This window comes from Carassius carassius, chromosome 37 (assembly GCF_963082965.1).
Source record: "Carassius carassius chromosome 37, fCarCar2.1, whole genome shotgun sequence".
Classification (NCBI taxonomy): Eukaryota; Metazoa; Chordata; class Actinopteri; order Cypriniformes; family Cyprinidae; genus Carassius; species Carassius carassius.
Genome location: NC_081791.1, coordinates 21,165,429 through 21,181,077, shown reverse-complemented (window position 1 = coordinate 21,181,077; position 15,649 = coordinate 21,165,429). Strand labels below are relative to the sequence as shown.

The 15,649-nt window shown below is 35.8% G+C and overlaps 1 protein-coding gene across 2 annotated transcripts in view; it reads left to right on the top strand.

The window, feature by feature from the left end:
• The window catches only part of LOC132118370 (diacylglycerol kinase alpha-like), a 109,158-nt gene that overhangs the window by 92,323 nt on the left and 1,186 nt on the right, over window positions 1–15,649 (top strand). For both annotated transcript variants that reach the window (XM_059528176.1, XM_059528175.1), the window contains exons 3-23: window positions 3,800–3,876; window positions 5,679–5,808; window positions 6,441–6,515; window positions 6,601–6,650; window positions 6,775–6,849; window positions 7,168–7,284; window positions 9,906–10,023; window positions 10,283–10,371; window positions 10,758–10,877; window positions 11,005–11,103; window positions 11,387–11,473; window positions 11,564–11,637; window positions 11,759–11,833; window positions 12,080–12,165; window positions 12,280–12,369; window positions 12,452–12,612; window positions 12,790–12,854; window positions 13,937–14,027; window positions 14,410–14,587; window positions 14,665–14,782; window positions 15,124–15,184. In XM_059528176.1, the coding sequence (XP_059384159.1) occupies window positions 3,800–3,876; window positions 5,679–5,808; window positions 6,441–6,515; window positions 6,601–6,650; window positions 6,775–6,849; window positions 7,168–7,284; window positions 9,906–10,023; window positions 10,283–10,371; window positions 10,758–10,877; window positions 11,005–11,103; window positions 11,387–11,473; window positions 11,564–11,637; window positions 11,759–11,833; window positions 12,080–12,165; window positions 12,280–12,369; window positions 12,452–12,612; window positions 12,790–12,854; window positions 13,937–14,027; window positions 14,410–14,587; window positions 14,665–14,782; window positions 15,124–15,184 (2,036 nt within the window). The remainder of the gene's footprint in view (window positions 1–3,799; window positions 3,877–5,678; window positions 5,809–6,440; window positions 6,516–6,600; window positions 6,651–6,774; window positions 6,850–7,167; window positions 7,285–9,905; window positions 10,024–10,282; window positions 10,372–10,757; window positions 10,878–11,004; window positions 11,104–11,386; window positions 11,474–11,563; window positions 11,638–11,758; window positions 11,834–12,079; window positions 12,166–12,279; window positions 12,370–12,451; window positions 12,613–12,789; window positions 12,855–13,936; window positions 14,028–14,409; window positions 14,588–14,664; window positions 14,783–15,123; window positions 15,185–15,649) is intronic.

Genomic DNA, 15,649 nt, shown 5'->3' with positions numbered 1-15,649 from the left:
TCACTAGCATCTCTAACTTAATGGACCCTGAAAAGTGTCATTGTCATGTATTGATGTTGTAGAATAATTTGGCGTTATTATTCAGTAGTATTCCTAATAATGCACAATGATTATTATTACTACACTGTAAGAAAGGATTTGATGTAAATAAATAAAAAAATATTGGAGAGCATCTTACAAGAATGTTCCGGTTGTTTTTCTACTAGTTGCATTTCTTTCTAAATGTTTGATATAAATGTTTAAAATTTTACAATTACAAATATTTGCATAATATTAAGCGACATTACAAGCTTTTAGAATGATAAACTAGCACTTTTTTAGAAATAAGTGTTTCTGTGCTTCATTTGATCATGGGTTCAGTTCCAAGAGAAAACACAAATTGTCAAAAAAGAAAACCATGTACAGAGTGTGTATATATATATATATATATATATATATATATATATATATATATATATACATCTTAGGCAAACATGCTTTAAGGATTTGTATAAAAGCATTATCTGGTAAATACTTAAGTGTAAATGTAAATAAAATATTCCAGGTGTTTCTTCATGGATATTGATCCATTTCATTCTTTAAAATCACTTCAGAATGAATTGTGCACTGGTAAAGTGTATACTATAATATATTTAGGATTTAAATTAAGCATTAAAATAAAAAATACACATTTTATTTGCAATTAAAACAATGTTTGTCAAAATACATAGGGCCATCATAAATCCATGTGCTGGCTGGGATTTGTAAATTGCTTAAAATGTCATTCTTCCTGAAGACAATAACTGAAAAGCAGTTTGACCAACATCATGCAGCCATTTTTCATAACTGGCCAATCATGGCAAGAAGGTTGGATTTACAGAAAACAGTCAAAGCAATGCAAAACTGCATTCATATACAGACCCAATTCCAAAAAAGTTGGGACACTGAGAAAAAGTTTAAACTGAGAAGATTTATGATTTTAAGGGAAAAATAAGTTGATTTAAAATTTTCATGGCATCAACACATCTCAAAAAAGTTGGGACAAGGCCCTATTTACCACTGTGTGGCATCCCTCTTCTTTTTATAACCGTCTGCAAACGTCAAGGGACTGAGGAGACAAGTTGCTCAAGTTTAGGAATAGGAATGTTGTCCCATTCTTGTCTAATAAAGGCTTCTAGTTGTTCAACAGTCTTAGATCTTCTTTGTCGCATCTTCCTCTTTATGATGCGGCAAATGTTTTCTATGGGTGAAAGATCTGGACTGCAAGCTGGTCATTTCAGATCCCAGATCCTCTTCCTACGCAGCCATGATGTTGTAATTGATGCAGTATGTGGTCTGGCATTGTCATGTTGGAAAATGCAAGGTCTTCCCTGAAAGAGACGACATTTGGATGGGAGCATATGTTGTTCTAGAACTTGGCCTTTCCAGATGTGTAAGCTGCACATGCCACACGCTCTCATGCAGGCTTCTGAACTGAGCACTGATAACAACTTGGGTTGTGCTCGTCCTCTTTAGTCCGGATGACATGGTGTACCAGTTTTCCAAAAAGAACTTCAAATTTTGATTAGTCTGACTACAGAACAGTTTTCCACTTTGCCTCAGTCCATTTCAAATTAGCCTTGGCCCAGAGAAAACGCCTGCGCTTCTGGATCATGTTTAGATATGGCTTCTTTTCTGACCGATAGAGTTTTAGCCGGCAACAGCCAATGGCACGGTGGATTGTGTTCACCGAAACAATGTTTTCTGGAAGTATTCCTGAGCCCATGTTGTTATTTCCATTACAGTAGCATTCCTGTATGTGATGCAGTACCGTCTAAGGGCCCGAAGATCACGGCCATTCAGTATGGTTTTCCGGCCTTGACCCTTATGCACAGAGATTGTTCCAGATTATCTGAATCTTTGCATGATATTATGCACTGTAGATGATGATAACATCAAACTCTGATGTTATTTTTTTCTCTGAGAAACTCCTTTCTGATATTGCTCCACTATTTTTCGACACAGCATTGGGGGAATTGGTGATCCTCTGCCCATCTTGACTTCTGAGAGACACTGCCACCCTGAGAGGCTCTTTTTATACCCGATCATGTTGCCAAGTGACCTAACAAGTTGCAAAATTGTCCTCCAGCTGTTCCTTATATGAACATTTAACTTTTCTGGCCTCTTATTGCTACCTGTCCCAACTTTTTGGGAATCTATAGCTCTCGTGAAATCCAAAATGAGCCAATATTTGGCATGACATTTTAAAACGTCTCACTTTCAACATTTGTTATATGTTATGTACCTCGGTTTTAAAGTCACGGTTCGGTTCATTTTCGGTACAGTAAGGGAAAGAAATGCAAACATTAAACTGCAGGTTGTTTATTACTATAAACTTTTTTTAACAATTTGTTTACACTTTTTTAATAAAATATATATAAAATAAAAAAAGAATAAGAAATAAAATACTGCTGCAAAGTTCTCCACTAAATAAAATACTCTCAGTCTCAAACCAATATCATATAATAAAATATAATGAAAAATATAAATAAGTAACTATGATTACAGTGCAGCATTACCAATCCCAGCTTGTAGGCCTGCTCAGATTTCTCAGCGTTGGACCGATCAGAATAAAGAGCAAAGGTCTGTTTAAAAGCCAACGGGAGCTGCGTTTGAATTACAATCGTTTTTTCCTAGTTGTTGTGATGTTCACACTCGCGTGATGCCTTTTGAAAACCTTAGGCCGGTTACACACTGGCATATTGCACCTGTCAAACATAGTCTATTTTGCCGTCAAAACTGTTGACAGTGTCCTTTATCAGTAGGCTTTATATTTATGCTCAACATGAAGTATAGGTATTGTTGTAGTGAAGACAAGATCCTGGTCTGTTGGCGGCCTCCCTCTATGTCACCTACAGTAGCAGCAGCGCGCCAGCGCCACGTCAGGCACGATTCTGGTGTGTAAGACACAGAAAACGCGAAGCAGCTGACACGCAGCAGAAACGCCATGCTCATGCCACGCAGCCAGTGTGTCACCGGCCTTAGAATCAGCTGCAGAGCGGGATTTAAGCTGAACGCGGAGACTTCCACCACTTAATATGTTCATTTGGAAACACGAAAATGTACCTAACATTCCTCACACAAAATATTGCATTCGGTCATTCGGTACACACGTGCACCGTACCGAAAGCCCTGTACCGAAACGGTCCAGTACGAATACACGTACCGTTACACCCCTATTATCTATATTCTATTGTTAATAAAATATAAGTTTATGAGATTAGTAAATTATTCCATTCCTTTTTTACTCACAATTTGTACAGTGTGCCAACTTTTTTGGAATCGGGTTTGTAACATATGAGGACTGGAGAGAGCACCTCTCCAGTCCTCATATCTGGACATGTCCTCATATCTGGACATATCTGGACATGTCCTGGCTGGAAATCCCAGCCAGGACATGTCCACAAATAAGAGTATAAATGGTCCCCTTATTTTGAATGGCCGTCAATGGAGAAAGACATTTTTCTCTTCCTGTAATTGCAGTATCTGACCAGCAGGGGCTTACAGGGTCATGCTAAGCATCCAAACCTTGACCCTTTGGTTGCTCCATCCATGTGTCTTATTCATGATTGTTGGATGTTTATACAGTAAGGTATTGTAGATGCTTGCCCTAAGTGTGTACTGAGTTCTTGCCAAGTCTGTTTTTTATGCAGAGTTGATGCAGATGCATACAGTTCATTAAAAGGTGTTATGGCTGTGGTTCTTTGTGCCAAAATGTCATCTTGTCTTTTTTTCTCTCTTTCTTTGCTTCCTCCCACTCGCCCTGTCTATCTCTTTACAGACTGCAGTCTAAAAGTAAAAGATGTGTTAAAGGAATTCAATGCAGATGGCAGGTTAGCCAAGTACAGACACGGAGAGGTGAGTGAACAGACTGCCAGGGGCCAACTGTCAGCACTTTGCTTTTACAGCATCTTAGTCCAATTACCCATGAACAAATCCATCCATCTCTGTAATGTGAATCACTTCACGTCTGGTTAAGCATATCTGAGCTCATTCGCTGGACGATTCATGTAACGTGTACCTGCTTAGTCAGTGAGTGCCGTGTGTACCGATTTTAGCAGTGTGTCCCACACAAAACTTGTCTAAGAGCACATTTCTTCAGCAAGCTGCATGATTTAACCATATAAAGTCTACTGTATCAAATTGGAGATATGAATTTCTAAGGCCTATAAAATTATCAAAACTTTGCTAAAAAGATGATGTGTCCAATCGTCTACATGCCTTCCGTATGATATTTTATATTTTGGTCAAACTTTATTTAAGGTCTAATTCTCCACCAAATCATTAACTATGACTTTTGCATCAATACACTCCTAATTTGCTGCTTATTCTAATTTATGCTATTAATAGTTAGTAAGGTAGTTGTTATTGGGAAGATTAGGGATGTAGAATATGGTAATGCAGAATATGTGCTTTTTAAGTACTAATAAAAAGCCAATTTGTAATTAATAGAAATGATAATAAGCAACCAGTTAATAGTAAGAATTGGTCCCTATGCTGTGTTACTTATATTTTATATTTCAGCACAATATTTCATATTTTATTAAAAAGTAAAAGGCCTGTCCACATGATGTGGTTTTTATAAGGTTAATAAAATATCAAAATAGCAGTATTTATTTATTATTTTTTAATTCATGTTAAAATGTAAATATAGAAATAATACAACAGGCTTTTGAAGAATGTTTATTTGTACATAAATAAGCTCATATGCATTGCAAATGTTTTGGTCTCCCCAACTGATGTTTATGCAGTAGTCTGTTATACTGTTTAAAGATCTGATCGGTTTACATCACAAGCTATCAGAATTTGATCACAAAAGCCTGATGTATTAAATATGATGCAAAACATAAAATACTTATACAACTGACATGTATATTATATTAGATTTCAGTAAGTTTTGATAAACTGTTCCATTAAAAAAACAATTGTAATAGTCAAACAACAGGGAGTTCAGTGTAAAATGAAAAGAGATTGCTCTGAAGTCGTGGGATTGAAGCTCTTAAAAGATTTGCTATTCAGACATGCTCATGTTGCAAAGATTTAGTCCGTATACCTGATCTGTGCACTAGTTTTTCAGCTGACTGTGTGCTGACTTGGCTCTCAAACACTGTAAATCAATGCTTCAAGAGTTGTATTCCAGACATTTTTGTGTTTATCTCACTCTATGCTTTATATTTTGCTTGTGTTGGGTGAATAAAGCAAAATAAACTACAAATGATGTCATGGAAGTCTTATGGATGTTAGTATGGGAGGAGTATCTGACTGTAACATCTCTTATATCTCGGTTTTCCTCTTTTTACTCCAGATAGAACAGCAGTATCCTGAGGCTTTTGAAGTTTGAATACAACTTGCTGGGCTTTTTTTCTCTTATTAACTCTTTTAAAAACTAGGACAGGAACAGCAGGCACTGTTAGTAGAACTAGGATTAGGTTTATAGTGCAGAATCTAATTGGATCTCTGTTACGTCCCCTTGAGAAGGTTCCGGATAATTTTATGACTTTATTAGTTTCCAGTAATGTGTGCTTTCTGAATGATCACCAAAATAGATGTTATTAAAAAGCCCAATGATATATTCCATATGTTTGTTTGTGTGTGTATTTTGTGTTCCTTAAATGAGTAGCAGTCTTTAAAGCACCACACTCAAAATGATTTGTCTTTAGTGCATTGATGAGGAAGGTTTCCGCCTCTTCCTGAAGACATATTTGGAGGTGGAGGACTTCCCAACGGTTCTGTGCAAGCGGCTGTTCAGATCCTTCCAGAACTCAGAGTCAGCAAAATCAGATGAAAACAGTGGGTCATGTATATGCTTGTATATGTGTATACACATACTTATATGCACTACCATGCAAAAGTTTTTTTAAAGTAATTATAGAATTATTTAGACATTTATAATCCAAGTCTTACTGTATGTCAAATAAATGCTGTTGTTTTAAACTTTCTGTTCATGAAAGAATCCTGTCGTTAAGTGTAATGGTTTACGCAACATTCATTTTAAAAATAGTTATTTTAGATTGTAATAATGTTTCCTTTTTTGCTGTATTTTTTAACAATAAATGTAGCTTTGGACAAGAGACTGCTTTCAGAAATATCTAAACATATTACTGACTCCAAAATTTTTAATGATAGCGTACATGTATAGGTCCAATGTATAAGCAAATCTGTAAATAAATCAACAAATTTAGTTACATTACTGTCAATCATATGTATTTATTTGAACCCTTTAATTAATATTTAATTTTTATTTTTTAAAGGTAATTTTTGAGTTCAATAAAAGTTATCTAAAAACAACAACAACAAAAACCCTGCAAAGTTAGGATTTATTCTTTTGCTCTATAAAATAATTATTTAAAAAAAACTTTTTTACGCAATGTTTCAAACAATGAAACTAATGGATTTCTTAAATTCTTTGTTTTCTTTCTAAGGGGAAGTCTTTCTGAAGGATGTGTCTTGTTATTTCTCTCTTCTGGAAGACGGGCAGCCCAGGGACAAACTTGAATGTAAATCTCAATTTCTTGCCACTTCAAATATCTGTAATGATTGTTGCCATCTTTGCAGTATGTCTCCATGTTTTTCCCTTCACAGTTGCGTTCAGGCTCTATGACAGAGATGGCAATGGTGTCCTGGACAGTTCGGTGGGTGGTCTTAGCCTGAAATATAATCTACTTCCAATTCCTAATTATGTAACAAAACTAAATCATCATACTCAAATTACATCTTTCGGTAATATCTATAACCATTAATGTTTCGGAGAAACAGGAAGTGGACCGCATTATTGCCCAGATGATGCACGCAGCAGATTACCTCGGTTGGGATGTGTCCGAACTGAGGCCTGTGAGTTGTGTTTTGTTTGTGTGTGTGTGTGTGTGTGTAATATTTGCAGGTTATTTTCCGTCTTAAGTCAAGTTATTTTCCGTCTTAACCACACCTTTCTGAAAAGACATTTCTCATCATTTAGCATGAATTAACTTGCCATGGGATAAAATAAGAAAAGGAAAAAATTAATCTGACAAGTTTGTTTGCGTAATGTTGATCCTCCTGATTCAAATGAAGTGATTATTTAATTACATTAATACATTATGTACAGGTTACAACAGAAACACATTAATACAAAGCATATAATTTCTCATGTCACTATGTGCTTGTTCTCAGGTGCTGAAGGATATGATGACAGCGATTGACGCAGATAGCAGTGGAACGGTGTCATTACAGGAATGGGTGGAAGGGGGGATGAACAACGTCCCGCTGCTGGTTTTACTGGGACTTAAGGTAGGAAAACACAAGCATAGATTCTCAGTTTCAGATGCAATGTCATTTTTGGAGCGTACAAGACTGTACCTCAGATTACACTGCTCAGAAGCAAAAAGAAAACTTTACAATTTAGTAGATGTATGTATTTTTGCACTCTGTCCTCTGGCTCAACCTCGATATAGCATACCAAAAGCCTGCTGACTCTGCAATAGCACAAGCAACAGTGACACTTCTAACACACACTTGCACGCACACACATCCTTATAAGTACAACCAAAATTATAGTACTATTTTGTTTAATCAATTAATATATATATATATATATATATATATATATATATATATATATATATTTTTTTTTTTTTTTTTTTTTTTTTTTCGTATTGTATTATTTAAATTTTACGTTGGATGCATTTTACAATTGTATTTTATCATCATATAAAAAGGATTTCACATTATTATTTTATTTGATTATATGTATATATAATTATTCTTTATGTACATTTTTATTTATTTAATTTTCATTTTATTTTAGTATTATTTTACATTTTTATTTTTAAAAAGCACACATGGATGTGGTGCTCAAGTGTCCACACACTTTTGCGGGTATAGTCATGATAGATGAACCAGATTCAAAACTTTGAGAATTTTTTTAGTGGTAAACCCAAATAGATATTCGATAACTGTAAAGTTTGTGTCTGTTGTGGTTCACAACCAGGAGGCATGTATATACCAGCAGTAAGATGCAAATAGACTTGTGAATTTTTGCAAACCATATATCCCTTGCATCTCATTAGCATGTCATGCATAAGATCTACTTTACATGACATCTCATTAAAATAAGCATGCATCTGAAGAAGGTATGTGTTCTGAATATCCCTGACATGCATCTATTCACACAAGCCACTTGGCAGCTTCCTCAAGCTAGCATCCTGCAAGTAACACTAGAGCAGTAGCTGGGTTCACACTCCTCCAGAGAGGGAACATAAGCTATCTAAACTCCTAAAACTCTTGTGTCTGTCCATACTGTGCTAGTGCATGACCTGGAGACAAGCCACAGAGTTAACAGCAACTTTTTTCCATGACTAATTACAGCTACATATAATGAAAAGCAAAGTACAACCTTTAAATGCTAAGCCAGTGCCACTTTCACACAAGAAATGTACATTTAGCACTATTCGGCATGGTTCACAGTTAAACCACATAGGCAAAGTCAGTGCAGAATTTACAACTACAAGACGTTTGTTGTTTCGACCAGCGGTCACAGTCTATTACAGCAAATGTAGTTTGTGTCATCATGTAGATTATTTTAATCACATGAGTTCAGTGAGCCTAAACTTACATTCCTGTCTTGCATTTGTGAGTCAGAGTTTTGTATCATGGTTATGCTTAACCATGTATCAAAGCCAGGGACTTCCCTGTGTGCTATTTCCACCTGCCCAACTGGCACGAGGGGGCTATGCTGAGCCATCAGACCCAGTTACAGCATGGCTGTGTGGGCTACAGTTTCTGACCTCCTGTTCGGCCCCCTGAAGTTCCAGCCTGAGTCATCCAAACCAATAATATTCTGAATTATTACTAATTCTCTGATGTGACTGCGTGAGTCACTGTCCTCACCCCACCCTAACCACCTCCAGCCGGCCATTGAATTCATAAAGAATGGCCAGTAGGTGTAAGATAAGGAAGCAATGTGAAATAACCAAGAAAACGACACTCTTGTGAGTCACTAAGAGGGGTTCAAAAACACTTTCTACTGATTAGTATTTTATTTACGCTGGTGTCGTCATCTGTTTCTTTTAATTTCATCTTACATATTAAAGGTGTTTGTCCAAAACTAAAAATTATGTCAGAATTTATAACCCTAATGTTGTTCCAAACCCGTTTGCTGTTATTAGTTGTGTGCAGCACAGGAGGAGAATTTCCATTGAATCTTCATGCATGTTTTTCCCTATTACAACAGAGGCCAAAGAATTTTTTAAAGATTCAAAAATGGCAAAAAAAAACACCCAAAAGTTCAAGTGATTCCGCTGATATATTTGAAGTCATACGATATCATTGTGTGATGATTCACTGCTAAACTTTCCCTCCATTAAACTGTAACTGAGTCAGTGAGTTGAAGTTATCAACCAAAACTGTGAATGAATGAGCCAATCTTTTAATTGAACCAATTGATCCAGTTCAAAAATCATACTGATTTGTTCATGAATCACACATCATTCATGAATTGTGGTGCAGTCACATTAGCAGAATTTATTGTGTAAATAGTTGATCATATAGTGATATACGAAGCACAGCACGGACAGAAGTCACTTACAAACCAAGGAGATTTCTTTGTAAATGCAGCAAATATTTACACTGATAACCTGAACCCCTTGTTGTGTGGGAATAAATTGTTCCTGGCATGAGAGTGAATTATGAACTTTAAGACAATAATCTGAATTTGTGTTCCTTTGTTATGAGGCTATATATCTGTTTTTTTACCTTTTTTACTACATGTAACACTCTGGTTAGAGGCAGATTAAAGGGATGTGATTCTTGGCTTCATTGGAACATATATTGAATGATGTTACATTTTACAGAATCAGATTATAAAGAAAAAAAGATGTTTTCTAACATGATGTTTTTACTGCTTTCCCAAGATGACCCAAAGAGACGGCCAGCACCTGTGGAGGATGAAACATTTCAACAAGCCTGTGTACTGCAACGTCTGTCAGAATATGCTTCTGGGGCTGCGCAAACAGGGTCTCTGCTGCACTTGTGAGTGGAATTCTGGGTAATTTACAAGAGAGGAACACAGATTGCGTTGCAAATGTAATCAGAATTTCCAGACTGCCAATGAAATGTTTCATTTTAGCCATTAAGATGCTAAACTTTTCAAGATATATTCCAGAAATCCAGAATGCTAACATATATTGTGGTTTACCTACCTAGCTATATGGGTATGCATAACCTTGCAAACCCATATGTTTAGTTCTGATTCAGTTCAGGTGTCACGATCATTTGCTATTATACACAGGCTGTAAATACACAGTCCACGGCCGGTGTGCAAATAAAAACCCGGCTCCGTGCACCCGCACATATGTGAAGTCAAAGAAAGAGACAGGGGTAAGAAAACCTTTATTTTAATTTTTTATTAATTAAATTTAAAACCGATACAAATAAATCCCATCCCAGAATTGCATGACATAATAAGTGTAATAATGTAAAAAGTAATGCTATTAAATGCTACCTCTATATGTTTATATTATTTATAAAATTGTATTTTAAAAAGTAAATACCTTCACAGGATAAGAATTAAAGAAAAAAGGAACAAAATAATCTACTCATCTTCTTTAAATAGTCTACATGTATTTAAAAATATCAATATTCTATTGTATATCTGACTTATTGGGCCCAGGGCAGACAGAGCCCACTTTAAGCATCTTCTATAAGCTTTTTTCTTTAGTACCACCATCAAGTGGACACTGGAAATCTTATTTGTTTGCATGCAGATTGCAGCCCATGACTGGGTGAGTGGAAACTGTGATTCTGGGAAGTGTGACCGGTGTCAGAAGAAGATAAAGAGCTTGCATGGCCTCACTGGGAAACGATGTGTCTGGTGTCACACCATGGTGAGACTGAGACTTTCTGAAAAGCTACAATTTACAGCTGTTGAAAATCTTTATTAAAAAAAAAAAAAAAAAAGGAGCAGGTCAGTTTGTCATTTTCATTACATGATTTTTTACTGTCATATTTTAGAGACATGATGAGTGTGCAACCCAGGAACCCTTTGAATGTGACTGTGGTCCTTTCAGAGATCATATCTTACCACCGTGGGCCATTTATCCCGTCATCAAGGTAATGCAAATTAAAGTCCCTTTGGAAGACCTATTTAATTCCATTTATTCAAGTCTCAGGATTTGCATCTGTAGTATAAAGCAGAATACACTCAAATATAAGCTTACATGTACACTTTTATTATTTTATATTTAATAATTATAAGATGTTTATTAGATGGATTAAAAGAAACTAAGAACAACTTGATTAGATGGTTTAAATGGTTGAAAGATTAGAGGTCTGTTTATATAGAAGACAAAAGAACAGATGAATTATATCTTCTGTTCTTTGCTTCCTCACTTAGGAGAGGCCGAACTGCATAAAGAATGGCTGCTCATTTGCAAGTGACGACAGTGACCACAACACTACACCCGATGGACAGGTACTACAGGTAAGACACAGCCTGGACTCTTTCAGCTTTCTCAGGCAGAGATGAGAGATACTGAATGAAACTGACACACAACTTTCTGTACCCAAACAGATAAACCCAATCCCTGACACTCATCCTCTTTTGGTGTTTGTGAATCCTAAAAGTGGCGGTAAACAAGGGGAAAGGTGTGAACACTTCCTTCAATCCATTCATCCATCCATCCATCAGCTTTTGTCTAATTGCCTGTGTCTTAGATATGACTATTTTAAATCATAATTTTTACTCACAAAATGTGCGTTCTTACAGAATCCTTCGGAAATTCCAGTACTTGTTGAATCCTCGGCAGGTTTATAACCTTTCCAACGGTGGACCAGGACCAGGGTAAGGATTTCACCACCATTTCAGCATCTGGATGTCTTTATTCATGCCCTGGATCCACTTGACGGAACTTGTGGACAACAGTTCTATTAAAAATGGATTAAGATTAAAAAAACGCATGGTGTATGATCCAAATTTTGCATTTCATAGATGTGGGTAGTGATATATTGGGTTTAATACTTTAACAGAAGCTTGTAAAAAAATAAATAATGTGGTTGTTATATATATGGCCTTTTATTTCCAAACCAGGTTGTGTTTCTTCAGAGATCTGCCGGACTATAGAATATTAGTTTGTGGAGGTGACGGCACAGTTGGCTGGATCCTTGACGCTATAGGTAGGAAACTAAATCAAACATACATTGTGTTATGCTCGAAGCAAAACCGAAGAGTATATGTATGTTTAGCTCTTATTTCACTTTCACAAATGTTCTTTCCAATTCCTCATAAAGATAAAGCCAATCTGCCAGTGCGCCCCCCGGTGGCCGTGCTTCCTCTTGGCACAGGAAATGATCTTGCACGCTGTCTTCGATGGGGAGGAGGTGAGGGCAAAAGCTGAACTTGAAACTTGAACATGTGCTTTTATGTATATATCCAGTGTTTTACACTGTTATAATGTTATAGGTTATGATGGAATGGATCTGGGCCGGATCCTGAAGGACATTGAGAGCAGTTCTGTGGTTCCGATGGATCGCTGGAGCATACAGGTGACCCTGGAGGACAGTAAGGAGAGAGGTGACCCTGTGCCCTACGAAATCATCAACAACTACTTCTCCATTGGAGTGGTATGACACATTAAGTACTGCATTCATCTGAAACATTACCTCGATTATATTCACTTTGATGTAGTTTCAGTCCTCTCATTTTCAGTTTCTCTGCCAATATAATGTTATTTGAAAAACTTTGTTATTTAACTCCTAGTATATTTATCATTCTCACTGTATTGATTGTTTGTGGAACAGGACGCCTCCATTGCTCACCGCTTCCACACCATGAGAGAGAAACACCCTCAGAAGTTTAACAGCAGGTGGGCATGTTACAAACTAAGATCCCACTAGAGTCCACAGATATACTCATCAATATGTATTTATTTAAAATACAAGAAAATTAATTAATTAAATAAATAATTCAATATTATATATGTTTTAGAATTATGTGATGTTTATAAACTGGGTGTATGTCTAATGTTCATTACAATGCACAGCAGAACAGTGGATTTGATGTCAATTATTTGTAGGAAACATTAAATAAATTTTCATTTATGCATTACAATTATTTTTAAACTTAAATGAAAACCATTGTAAATGTAGGTTCTTTGTTTGAATGAAATCGAGTGCTTTTCTTAAATAAAATAATAATTATAAGGTTAAATTATAACTGAAATAAAGATAATTATAACTGCAAACATAATATTACTATTATTATTATTTGTATTTATTTTAATCGAATTATTTTTTTATTTAATTAATTCAGCATTAAAATTTATTGAAAGTGGAGCAGAAAATTTTACATTGTTTCAAAAGATATCTCAATCAAACAAATGCTGTTTTTTGATCTTTCTATTTATCAAGAATCTTGCAAAAAAAAAAAAAAAAAGTATCACAGTTTCCACAAAAGTATAAAGCAGCACAAATGTTTTTTAACATAGATAATAAAAAGAAATGCTATTAGAGGATCAAATCAGCATATCAGAATGATTTTCTGAAGGATCATGTGATAATCAAGACTGGAGTAATGGCTGCAGAAAATTCAGCTTTGCATCAAAGGAATTCATTATATTTTAAAACGTGTACAAATTGAAAATGGTTATTTAAAATTGTAATGATATTCCACAACTTTACTGTTTTCACTGTATTTTTGATTAAATATGTGCAGCCTTAGTGAGCTTAAGAGACTTCTTTCAAAAACGTTATTTTTTTAAATCACACTGACTTCAAACTATAATGTATGTATGTAATCGTTTTGTTGTTGTTGTTGTTGTTGTTGTTGAAAAGCAGTTCGCCTAACATTCAGTTTAATTATCAAAAACATAAATCATAAGCACCATCAAGAAAATTATCTGCAAGCAGGTTTCTGGCTTCGTTTTCATGCATGCATACTTTCTTACAGAATGAAGAACAAACTGTGGTATTTTGAATTTGCCACGTCCGAGACGATCTCAGCATCTTGTAAAAAACTCAAGGAGTGTCTAACCATTGAGGTAAGAAAAAACACCTTACAACAAAGGATCACACTCCCATCTAAGTTCAAAGAGGTTATTGGTCATTCCAGCTACCCTTGCTCCTTCTTTCCTCGTGTTGAAAGCCCATCAAAAGGCATCAGCTTAAAAGCATGAGCACAGTGAGGGCATTAGAGTGCTAACACCTGTTATTAACCTGCTTCTGGTATTAGTCGTCTGTAAGAGCTCAAGCCAGGAACATTTCAATCTACCAGATCAGGGGCATTCATTCAGAATATGAAGCAAATGCAATTCATTACTTAAAAATCTGCCTACGCACGTTAGAAGCATTCAGCTAGAAATCATTTCGAATATGAAAAACATAACAGAACTGACCCCAGAGCCTCTGTCTGGCCTTATCCAGTGTTGCGGGACCCAGTTGGATCTCAGTAATCTTTCTCTGGAAGGCATCGCCGTCCTCAACATTCCCAGCATGCACGGCGGCTCTAACCTGTGGGGCGAAGCCAAAAAAAGTGACAGAGCGGAGCAGGACTTGCCTGAAGTGATAGTAGACCCCGAAGTCTTAAAAGTGAGCCCACAAGGTACGTTTCCTTCAATGCAAGGAGAAACTTTTAATATGAAGATTATCTGAAACACTCAACAGACTGTCTCTAAACAGACATGAGTGACAAACGAGTGGAGCTGGTGGGATTGGAAGGAGCCATTGAGATGGGACAGATATACACAGGGCTGAAGAGCGCAGTCCGACTGGCCAAAACATCTCAGATTACCATCAGGTGAGACAAACCTTTATGTTCTTAAACAAGTTCGTACAGACACAAACCTGTCATGACATGCTCAGACATGTTCAGCTGTCTAGTATACATGCATTTGCATACTCTTCTGTTTCTCTTTTTCAAACATAAAATATTTAAATTACATCTCATTAATTCTTTTGTCGTTAAAAGGGGATGTTCAATTTATTCTGAAACACTCTGTCAACCACTATTGAGTAAAATAATGTGAATGTGTGCTTAGTCAGTCACCCAAGCAATTGCCCATTATATGATTGACTGGTTATTTTTGTTCCTAAAAATGTACCTAATTGTTTTATTCAAAAACATACACTCATTTACAGGACAAAGAAGCCTTTGCCCATGCAGATTGATGGAGAACCGTGGATGCAGCCACCTTGTACTGTAAGTGTCCACCATAACGCATTTCACTTTGATTCATCCAGGTAAATCTTTTGAATCTATTTACTAAAAAGATTTAGATTTATACACTGATTTGTTTAGTTACACTTTCTGCTGGTTACACAGTAGTAGTAATAAGCCAAAATCTTTCTGTGTGTTGTGAGTGAATCAATTGACCAAGTCAAGTCTTAATACACTTTGTGTTTACAAATCTACTTATAAACTCCATAAACAGTGTTTAGATATCATAAGTGTTGTTTCTAAAAAATAAATAAAAAAGAACCCATTTAATCGCCTAATTTTTAGTGAATGATAAGGATTTGTTAAAAAAAAAATGTTCAAAAATGAATTCAACTATAAAATGTCATCCAATATGTAGATTTAGTTTGTTCATCGGAACAGATTTGGGGAAATTTTGCATTACTGGTGTGAATGGATGCCATCAGAATGAGAGTCTGATAAAAACAA